The following is an 11,773-nucleotide window of genomic DNA, read 5'->3' as shown; positions in this document are numbered from 1 at the left end:
GGCAGCGTTAACCTTCCTTACTACAGCAGCAAAACCCCAAGCCCTAACGCAGAAAGCTACATAAGGGAACGTAATCCCTACAAAGTAGGAAACAGTATTCTACAAACCAAAGTCTAGCGCCGCCAGACCTAGGTCAGAGAAACCAATTGCTCAAAGTTGACATTTGATTTAGGGGAAAACTCGTATTTTGCATTAAAAAAAATGTATAATGTTTTTAAAATAAACTCATGAACGAATTTTCTAATGTGTCATGGCACATCTCCAAAAAGTAACACTTTGCTATTTAAATTTTAAAATCTTGTGCAATTTTTAAAATAAACCCATAAGCTATTTTATAATATGCTTAACAATATTTCTGCAATGCATAACATTTGGTACGCACTTGTGATTCAATAGACAGGAATCACTGGATTCAAGTCAACTAGTGATATCTTAAAACTGTTTTATTGTATTATTATAATTTCCATGAAAAAAAAAAAAACTGTTTTATTATAAAATAATTATATATATATTTCTCAAAAAAAAAAAAAAAAAAAAAAACTTTGAAACTTTAGATTATATCCTTAAAAACTCGAATTAGATACAACTTTAAATGTTTATTTTATTTAACAGTTTAATTAACTTGACAAAATTTCAAATCAAGTCCTCAAAATTTATCTCAAGACAAAGAAAATAATTAATTAGGATAACAATACATGGATATGGTGCTTAAAGTTGTAAAACACATTTAAACTTTATCGTACTAATACACCTTAGGAATTCTAGTATTAAGGACATTACAATTTCCATTAAATTTCTTCATCGGATGAACTATGAGTTAAAATTGATGTTAAATTTAAGTTGAATTTTAGATAATTTTTTTAAACTTGGCTTAAAGAAATCTGTGAATTTTTTTCAATTTAACAATTAAATTAAATTTGTAAAATTTCAACTGAAGACCCCAAAATTATGGGATGAAACTCAAATTTGTCATATAATTTAGGATCCAAACTCATATTTTGAAGAAAAACAAAGTATGGATTTTAGGAAATGGACGCATCAATGTAGTTTCTAATATTTGTTATGACATGTCTTCAAAAAAAAAAAAAAAAATTGTAATGACATGTCTCAAAAAAAAAAATATCCAGTACATACTTATATTAATTAATTGATGAGACATGAGTCACACTAAGAAGACACACAGGTTTTTAAATTATATCATATTTTAATATAAAAACATGTTGCATATTATCTTTTTAAAAATGAAATCATAAGATATTTTGATTATTTTCTGATATTCATTGTGATTTCTTTATGAAATAGCATTTGGTACATATTTGTCATTGATTTGAGGAGATGTGGGTCGTACTACTAAAATGATAGCACATAAGAATAGAGAAGTGTTACGTTCATAATATTTTTACAACAAATTTTAGGTGGTAAGTTGTAATTGGTTATAATTTGAACTTACCACTTAAATTACTTTTTTTACCAACCAATAACATCCAATAAAATCTTCCAACTTAAGATTTGTTGTTAAAGTATTATAAAAATATTGTGGACATAGCATTTTTTTTTTTTTTTGGTGGGAATAACATTTGTTCAACTGATAAAATCGAAAGTGTCACACTATTAATGCAACAAATATGTAACCCGTGCTTACGAATGAAAATAATGAATTGTAGTAGTGCTATTGATATTAGCTTGAATTATAAAACATATAAGATATTAGTTCGACCAGGACATTTTAAGGTACTAAAATAGTTTTCCTTTACAACTTTCATGAAATTGATTACGCCAAGTTTCTCATTACCCTACTATTATGTATATAATTTTGAAAATCATTATTGGATACTACACATACTATATCAATTCACAATTATTGTCCATAAAATTCTGCTAACTACAACAAAAAATAAAAGAATAAATTGGTCTAATAGTATCTCCTAAATTGAATAAAGATAAGTGCATGGGATTATTTAGCTCAATTACAATATGTTACGTTCAAGATCCTCACATACAAAATATTTGAATAGAAACAGTACAAATTTTACTTATTAGTTCAAATAAAAAAATAACAGTAAAAATCTAAACAATTTAACTTATATAAAGAACTAACAAAAGTAAAATCCAATTTTGATTGTAATCCAATTATATATTATTTACTTAATAATGGACCATATATAGTCATGGTATATTACATAAATGACTTATAAATTTGAATTATTTTTAGTTACATAAAAAAATGGCTCATAAATATAAAATCATTCAAACTCTCTCTTTCTCTAATTTTATATATAGAATTAGATATATGATTAGGTTTTTTATGGTTTATTTATAAGCGAAAACCACATTTTCTTCCCTACATTTTCACGTGATTCCCATTTTGGTCCCTATCTTTTATTTTCTTCGCTTTTACTCCCTATTCTGAAAAATGCGTCTCGTTTTTGTCCCTACCATTACATCAAAAACGGAAAATGCACATGTGGCAAACGGCATAAGTTAAAAATATTAAAATAATGTCCTAAAGTATACACGTGGCTTTCTCGTCCTTCAGTTAGCCTGATTCTCGCCTGTAGGAGGTCATGTGGCCCTCACGTGACTTTATAGACTTTATAATCAACTGCTCCTCTATAAACTAACCCCCAAATTTGGAAATCCCTAACCCCCAAATTGATCGAGTGGAAGCTTAAGGAAAAGGGCCCCAACCCAATGCTTCTGCTCTGAGAAACTTGTTTTGGTCGTTTCGTGGACACCTGAGAACCCTGGAAGAAGGTTCTACAGGTGTCCAAATTACTGGGTAAGTTATTATCTATATAATAAACTATCTCTCTTTTTTCCAATCATACATGATCTCTCTTTGTACATTTTTTAAATTTCTATTGATTTTCTGGGTGGGGAAAAAAACAGAGTGAGAAAGAGGAACTTGTTGTAGGCTTTGTTGACAGTAAAGATGTTGTTTTTAAGGAACATTTATTGGCTTGTATTATTAGGTTCTTATTTTATAGCTATTTTCTTTAGTGGGTCTTTTTTAGTTTCAAGGATTTTAGTATTTTGCTAATACAAATGTTGTATTGGCTATGACCAAATTTTGCTAATGCTATTTGTTGTTGTTTTTCATGATTTTGGTTGAATATATAATAGGTTTTATTTGGCTCCTGGGTGTCAGGTTGGATGCAAGTGTAAATTTTTTCAATGGCGCGATGATGAAATTTACGAGCGTGGCAAGGTGTTGATTCTGGAGTAGAGACAATGGATTTTAACCCTTGAAGCTAACATTGCAAGCTACAGGAACAAAGAGAAAAGGCTGCTCATTTGCCTAAGGCTATCTTTGGTGATAAGTGGGATGTTACTCTGCTCGATGCTTCTTTTGGTTGGCCAAATAGGTAGGGGAGGAGAAATGGGTCATTAGGTGGGTAGGTATTAGTGTAAAAAGGCCATAATTTTGGTGTATGTTGATAGGTTTTGGCTGAATTTTTGTGTTGGTATGTGGTGGCCTGAATTTGTGTTGGTGTGTATTAGTGGGTTAAGGCCTAAATTTTGGTGTAATTCTCTCTATAATTCGAGACTTTAGCAATGAAACATCACTTTTTAATTAATGTATGACTTGTATACCAATTTTTTGCATTGTTGTAAACTGTTTGTGCCTTGTGTGCACTCAATATTGCTCTGCATATGAAGCTTAAAACCAAAAAAATAGAGCCATATCTGATAGACCAAATAAACAGAGCTCTCTCCTATTGTTGACATTATCACAGAGTTCAATTATTATTAATAATAGCTAATTCTAATAACACTCAATTCCCCAGAAATAAAATCTCTTGACACAAAATAAGTGCAGGCTTCATGATTTCAATCTTTAAGAACACTTATTAGATATTTGCTAAAACAATAGCAAAGAGCAACTAGCATATCCTTTCTGTAGTTCACAAGTAAATGTTCTTTCATTTTTGTGCTATTCTAGGTACTAAATCATACAAACTACTCAAAATTGTTTGTAGGCTTAAGCCAGAGCTCTCTTCAACAAAGAGAGCAATTAGAACTCAAGAACACCTACAGCAAGAAATAGCACAGATATTAGGTAAACATCAGTATCAACAAAATTGTAAAGATTGCAGGTAAACATCACTATCAACTAAATTGTTTCAAACCAAATGGGGAGCAAAATCCAAATGTGGCACTAAAATCAGTCCAAGAAAATCCCGTATTCTTTAATAAACTAAGCAAAAAGATGTCATCAAGGCTAAGCAGTTATTTAGCTTGAATACACAACCAAAAGCATCTTCCCACATCATTTTTTTTACAACAAATGAAAGAAATTATCAAATTAAACATAAACTAACTACTAAAAATGGTATTGCATCAACAAAATTATCTTTATTTGACAATAAACAACTGTAAAGAACAAAACATAATTACTAAACAAAGAAGAAATGAAAGAGCAGAATCCCACCTCAATTAAAGCAAAAGCAAACCCAAAATAGCAAAATTTAGAATCTTAATCCCACAGGAATCGATAGAACTTTTATATATGATTTTGTTGAAGGATACCTACAGACTTATTTCTAACATTTAGCTGCAAATTTCATTTAGCTACAAGCTAAAAATGATATTGCCTACCAACATAAGTAAACATGTCCAAGATCACATGTCACAAACTACATAATAATAGACCTGCATATCTAAATCATTTAAGGGTACATGCACAATAGCGTTAAAAACACAATTGCCCCCCAATGCCGGTCAAACAAATCTAGCTTCAACTATATAGGAATTAAATATTCATCACAACAATGGGAGAAAGGGTAAATACTAATGAACTAATTAACACCAATTAACACCAATAAATAGACAATAATTAACACCAAGTATTCATCCACCTGTAAATACTAATGATCACTAATAGTTTCTCAAAAAAAAAAAAAATGATAACTAATTAACACCTATGACAGTTTTTGGTGTACCAATAATTATAAAATATGGGACAAACTTTACCCAACACATTCATACAAAAAAATGACTTGGTCAGCCATTATATAAGTATGCCAAAATGCCAATTATCCTGGCAATTATATAAACATATCAACTTTTGCTCTCAACATATAGCAAAAAACAGGTCCTACTTCAGCTTGCTACCTTTTTGGTGACTGCACTTCTCTTCCTCTATCTTTTTGGTCTTGGATTGGACTAGTTATCAATGGGGGGTGGAATGTGTCACTCTGGCCATCACTTTTGAACATGCTCCTAGCCTAGATAGTTGTTAAGTGAGACTGCAACCCTTTGAATGCATCTTCTTCCACCTCCTTTAGCTCATTCATTGCCCTCTCCCATGCTTGTTGATAGGTAGCCTTGGCTGTTTTCCAAAAAAGGTCTCTAATAAGGACACTCGAATGATTCTTCCTCAAGTTATTGTATAAATGTCTACAGCAGATCCTATGCTCGTACTGTGACCTATTGTTAACAAAGGCATTCACCAACCCCTACAAACCAATAAATATTAATTCAGCCAGCAATAAATATTAAGAAACCAGACCTTCTGCTGATCAGATATGAACACCCATCTTTTGCCATCTCCTATGTTAGCAAGCAATAAAATAAGAAACCAGGTCCAAGAGTCCTCGGTTTCAGCCTCGACTATTGCATATGCGAAGAGGAAGTACTCATCATTGGGATCTCTACCAACAACACACATCAGCTAACCACCTGACTTGGTCTTCAAATGGCATGCATCTAGACCAATAATTGGCCTACACCTTGCAAGAAGCCCTTCTTGCAACCCTCTAGGCAGATGTAGATTTTTTCAAAATATGGCAGCCTAGTTGCCAAGTCATGCTCATCTATCAAATCACCATCATTATAAGTATGCACCTTCATCAATACTATGCTCCCAGGACTACACCTTCTCAACTCATCACAGTACTCCCACAGCTAGTTGAACTGTGTAGTGTAGGCCCCATCAACAGCCTCTTAAGCTTTCTCTCTAGCCCTACTTGCCTTGCCTGCACTTATGTCAACCACATACTTCTCATTAATAGCATCCTGAATGTCCTTAAGCCTTATGTCAGGTTGTCTCCTAACCTTCTTCATTAACTTCTTCCCAATGTATGATGTCGTGCACCTTAGATTTCTATAACTTCTGCTGCATGTGTGTTCCATGTTTAGTGTTTTCAATCTAAAACTCTTATCCTTGGCACCTTTGCAAGGTAGGCAATAAACTTGCACCTTGGTTGGCATCGAGCTCTCACTCTTACTAAGTCATTTTTCACAAATTTTATACCCCACCCACCATGGACTGCATAATCAGTCATAGCATCTTTAAATTGTTTAGGTGAAAGGAACAACATATCCTTCTCAAACCTAAGGTTCTCAGCTTTGGTTACTGGCCTAAAGATTGGGTATCTGTTCATTTTAATAGAATTGTCAACCTTAACAGTAAGGGTTTCACCATCACTTAAATCATTACAATGCTCACTGCTTGATGAACTCTCATCAAGGCTAAGCAACTCCTCACTCTCATAGTCAGAATTCATGACACCACCACCCATTTGTCTTGGTTCAACCTCATCATCTTCAACTTGATTGTCCCAACTATCAGTACTATCTTCACTAATGTCCATTGGTTCAATTTGTGGCTCTTCATCTAAGTCACTCCCCTCAGCCTCACTACTCTCCTTAACTTGGTCATCAACAACTGATGCTTTGCCAGCCCTCTTAGCCCAAACCTACTCAGCATCTACCTCATGTGGCTCACCATGGTCAACATTAGTAGTTTCAAGATTATCATGGCCTCCAAATTGTGAAAAATCAGGTTTGTACTCTTCATCAACATTATCATGTGCCTCACCATGGTCAACATTATTTGTTTCAGCATTATCATGTCCTCCAAATTGTGAAAAATCATGTACTCTCTATCATCGTCCTCATTATCATTATCCTTTTCATACTCAACATACTCATAAAAGTGATCACTCTGAAGCTAATTATCATTGCTAACACAATAAACCACATCTTCCTTTTGTTGATCACTACCAAAAACCTCTACTGCATTTACCCCTTCTGGTTCACTACCAGGTCATCTAATAGCTAAGGGCTCTAAATCCTCCACTGGTAACTCAACTGGTTCATTCATTGGATGCTTCACAAAGACATAAATGTCCCCATATCCTTTCACTAAGTCAATCATAAACATAGCAGCATCATCATCAACCACCTCATGGAAATGTGCTTGCTCTCGGTTCACACCATGCATTTTACACCATAGCTTATCCACTGCAATGTACCCAAAATCCCTACAGATACTATCGATCTCTACTTTTGACCACTTATATGGGTCACAGTTATCCACTATATCAACTGTCCCCCCCACATAAGCTTGAGGGTCCCATGTAAAATGCCCACCATGGTGGACATGCAAAGTAAAACACTCATCCATCCTGCAAGCAAGTCATGGAAAGAAAATAGAATGAAAACAGATATCCACTTTCTAAAATTAATAATACTTTGTTAGGCTAATAAACTAATAAACAAATTAAAAAACATACAATATAGACAAAGGGAACACATGGACCTAACCACTTCTCGAAAAGCAAGACATAATACAGACAATCAATGCAAACACCAACATAATGATTCCATGGTTTATCAAAGTCAATATAGTGGCCCCTGATAAACAATAGTGACACACAATATAGACAAACAATGCAAATACCAACAAAAATATTCCATTGTTTATCACAGTCAATATTGTAGCCCTTGATAAACAAAAGTAAAACAAACACAGTTTCAAATACCAAAAGCTATAAACAAAAGTAACACACAATAGCCAAACAATGCAAATCTCGAAAATATTCCATTATCACAGTCAATATTATGTCCACTACAAAAGCTATAAAGGGAGAGAGCAAGAGAGAGAAAGAGTGAGAAAGAGAAATAGAGATAGAACCCAGAGTAAGAACAAAACACAACATCTCAAAATTCCCAAATTCTCAAAACCCAAAAGCTGAGATTGAGACCCAGACCGATTACCCAGAACTTAAAAATAGCATTCATGAGAGAGAGAGAGAGAGAGAGAGAGAGAGAGAGAGTGAGTGAGATATAACACGAGAGAAAGAGAGAGAGAGAGAGATAGAACCTTCGCAATGTGCATTTCACAAACATGGAGCTGCTACAATCACTCTGAAGCTATCTGGGTAAGAGGTTAGGGATTGTGCTTGCTGATTGGGGTTTTTTGTGCTTGCTAATTTGGGGTTTTTTTGTGGTCTATGGTGATTTGAGCGACAGGTAAGAGATTAGGGTAAAGTTGTTAGTTGATTTGGGGGTTTTGGTTTAGAAAGAATGTCACATGAGTGCCATGTGACTACCTGAAGGGCAGGAAAGCCACGTGGATAATTTAGGACATTATTTTAATATTTTTAACTTATGCCATTTGCCACATGTGCATTTTCCGTCTCTGATGTAACAGCAGGGACAAAAATGAGACGTGTTTTTTAGGATAGGGAGTAAAAGCGGTGAAAATAAAAGATACGGACCAAAGTGGGAATTGCATGAAAATGTAGGGACGAAAATGTGGTTTGCACCTTATTTATATTTCACTCCTCATTTTTTACACTAAATTAACTCACTTGAAACAAAATTTTAAAAACTGTGATTAGATGAGACATGTGATGCAAAATTAAATTCTAATTGAATTCCAATTTTTACACTAAATTAATTAACTTGGCACAAAAATTTAAAAATTTTAGATTAGATGGGACACATGGTGCAAAAGTAAACTCTAGTTGAATTCCAGTTTGAAATCTAATTGGATTTTCTCTCAACTTTGACCTAATATATATATATATATATAGAGAGAGAGAGAGAGAGAGAGAGAGAGAGAGAGAGAGAGAGAGAGAGAGTAAAAAAAAAAACTTTGATTATTAATATATATATATATATATCTATATATATATAGATTAGATAATATCCTTAAAATTTTGATTTAAATAAAACTCTATAAATTTATTCTATAGTTGAATTAAATCATCAAATTTTCCAAAATTATTTCATGACAAAGAAGAATATTGAAGAGGAAGAATTATACATGATGGGTGGGCTTATATGGACGAACCCTCATATGGACTGGACGGATCCACACATGGACGGACTCAGTACGGACGAGTGAGGGATCCATGAGGCATCCGATTTTGTTATCTCATGATCTCCAAAAACCCTAGATGGGAATACTTGCGGTGCACACCATAAAATCTTGAGGTAAATAGAGTCTTAGCGCAAAAACGATTCTAGAAGCTGTGCGCATTAATGAAGATCTTTTCTATAAGGAAAAGACTTGTCCATCACGCTTAGGACTGTTTAAGAGGATTCCTATAAGAAAAGGACTTCGACTCCAAGGAAAAGAGATCAATCTTCGACTACTATAAAAGCTATAATACCCTCACAAATCGAGGTACGCATAATTGACCCTCTCTAGCACTCTGGAGTTGTAAGAGATTCTAATTTGACATTTGAAGGGTATTTGGCCAGCACCACACCGGTGCTCTCTATTAAGGTCTTTCTCCTTTCTTGTGTTATGCAAGTTACATTCTGAGCGTGCAAGTATCGTGTGACTCACTGGTTATTTTTTCAGCATCATCAGTTGGCGCCGTCTGTGGGAAAACATCTCATTTTTTGCGATTTATAAGCCGTGTTATCGCTTCCCAGATAAAAGAGTTGCATGGTGCTCACTTGCTCAATGGCAACCACCAACGACATCCAAGGAGAAGAACCACCCACGATTGCCCTCGAGAGACAGGTCCAAACTCTCACCACAGTTGTAGAGCGTCTCACCAAACAAAACTGCGACCTAGAAGAGCAACTGCGCCAGAAAAACACAGCACCAAACAATCAGGGGGAGGACCAAGAAGGTACCAACGTTGTGCGAAGAAATCGAGAAGGGCCAGAAGGTAGCAACGCCCCAAGTAGGCCAGAACGGCAACATATAAGCCTCTTATCCCTCATAGATATGGCTCTACCCCCTATTGTCGCGGAGATGCAAGCGATGAAGGAACAGATGGAGGTCATGATGAACGCCTTCAAGGGACGAGTGTCCAGCGATCTTAACGACTTAGTCAATTGGACCGATTCTCTATTTACTACCCCCGTCAATTCATTTCCCCTACCACATAAGTTTTGTATACCACAGATAGAAAGTTACGATGGAGTTAAGAATCCTCTAGATCACCTAGAGACCTTAAAAACCTTGATGCATCTTCAAGGGGTGGCAGACGAAATCATGTGTAGGGTCTTCCCTACAACACTGAAGGGTCCCGCGAGGATATGGTTCAGTCGACTGACGCCGAACTCCATCAACGCTTTCAAGGAACTAAGCGCTCAGTTTACTTCACACTTTAAAGAGGGACACAGTTACAAGAAGTCCATGGCATGCTTAATGAGCATCAGGCAATGAGAGGATAAGACGCTGAGATCCTACATAACCCGCTTCAATAAGGAAGTGTTTTCGATAGATGAAGCTGATGACAAGATATTGGTAACAGCCTTCACGAATGGGTTGCGAAATGGTAAATTTTTGTTCTCTCTATACAAAAACGACCTAAAGACCATGTCAGAAGTACTCTATAGGGCCACCAAGTACATGAATGCGAAGGACGCATTGCTAGCTCGAGAAGAAAAGCCCAAGAAGAGAAAGCGACAGGAAGATACACGGCAGGACCAAGGAAGGAAGAAACTAAGAACAGGAGACAGTAGGGATGAAAGGCACCCTAAGCCCTCGGGAGGAAGGTTTACAAGCTTCGCACCATTGAATACCCCATTAAACTGAGTCCTAATGCAGATTAAGGATGAGGGGGCTCTAATGTTTCCAGTAAAGCTGAAGAGTGATTCAAACAGGCGTTCTAGAGACAAATATTGCTGCTACCACCGGGACCATGGTCATGACACGGCCAATTGCTACGACTTAAAACAGCAGATTGAGGCCCTTATTAGACAAGGTAAGTTGCAGAAGTTCGTTAGCAAGGAGAGAGCGGATCCAAATCCTCAAGAACAGGCCCCTTGACGGGATAATGAGCGTCTAAGACCACCCATTGGAGACATAAGGATGATTGTAGGGAGAACCGCAACTACTGGCTCATCCAAAAAGGCTCAGAAGACCTACCTTAGGATGGTCCAGAACGTCCAGTTAATGGGATTTGTACCAAAAATAGCATGGAGGGAAAGCCCCATCGTTGGATTCTCAGAAGAAGATGCGCGGCGCCTTCATCATCCACATGACAACGCATTTGTTGTCAGCATACGTGTAGGGGACTACATTGTTCATCGGGTGTTGATTGACAATGGCAGCTCGACAGACATCCTATACTACCCGGCGTTCCAGCAAATGAGAATCGACAGAAACAGATTGATACTGACGAGCTCCCCGTTGGTAGGCTTTGGAGGAACAAGAGTATTCTCATTGGGCTCAATCATGATCTCGGTGATAGTTGGCGACTATCCTCAGCAGATCACTAAGGATGTGACATTTCTCGTGGTCGACTGTTCGTCCGCTTATAATGCTATCATCGGACGACCCACCCTTAACTCGTGGAAGGCAGCAACATCGACATGCCACCTAATGATCAAATTCCTTACGAATTATGGGGTCGGCGAGTTACGAGGAGATCAAGTGGCTGCGCGCGAATACTACATCGCTATGCTGGAGATGGAAGATCACCAACAGGCTATGTGCATAGAAGAGCAACGGACCACAATAGAGCCGGTTGAAGAACTAGAAGAAATAACCTTCGATGAATTAAGACCTGAATAG

General features: G+C 36.1%; 1 protein-coding gene across 1 annotated transcript; it reads left to right on the top strand.

Moving 5' to 3' along the window:
- The first annotated feature begins 10,573 nt into the window (after positions 1-10,573).
- Positions 10,574-11,773, top strand: LOC112012900 (uncharacterized). Its single transcript, XM_024045271.2, has 3 exons — positions 10,574-10,752; positions 10,861-10,961; positions 11,079-11,773. Exons 1-3 carry the CDS (start codon positions 10,574-10,576, stop codon positions 11,771-11,773), a joined length of 975 nt encoding a protein of 324 aa, XP_023901039.2.

This window comes from Quercus suber, unplaced genomic scaffold, assembly GCF_002906115.3.
Source record: "Quercus suber isolate HL8 unplaced genomic scaffold, Cork oak 2.0 scaffold_888, whole genome shotgun sequence".
Taxonomy (NCBI): Eukaryota; Viridiplantae; Streptophyta; class Magnoliopsida; order Fagales; family Fagaceae; genus Quercus; species Quercus suber.
The sequence above is the reverse complement of the archived record's forward strand: the minus strand, read 5'-3'. Positions and strand labels throughout refer to the sequence as shown.

What these genes read in the sequence shown, in the direction of transcription:
- LOC112012900 (XM_024045271.2), top strand. Translation starts at nt 10,574, where the DNA reads ATGTCAGAAGTACTCTATAGGGCCACCAAGTACATGAATGCGAAGGAC. An exon ending in CCTAAGCCCTCGGGAGGAAG is followed by an intron (nt 10,753 to 10,860) that starts GTTTACAAGCTT and finishes TGATTCAAACAG; the next exon opens with GCGTTCTAGAGACAAATATT. An exon ending in TGAGGCCCTTATTAGACAAG is followed by an intron (nt 10,962 to 11,078) that starts GTAAGTTGCAGA and finishes GGATGATTGTAG; the next exon opens with GGAGAACCGCAACTACTGGC.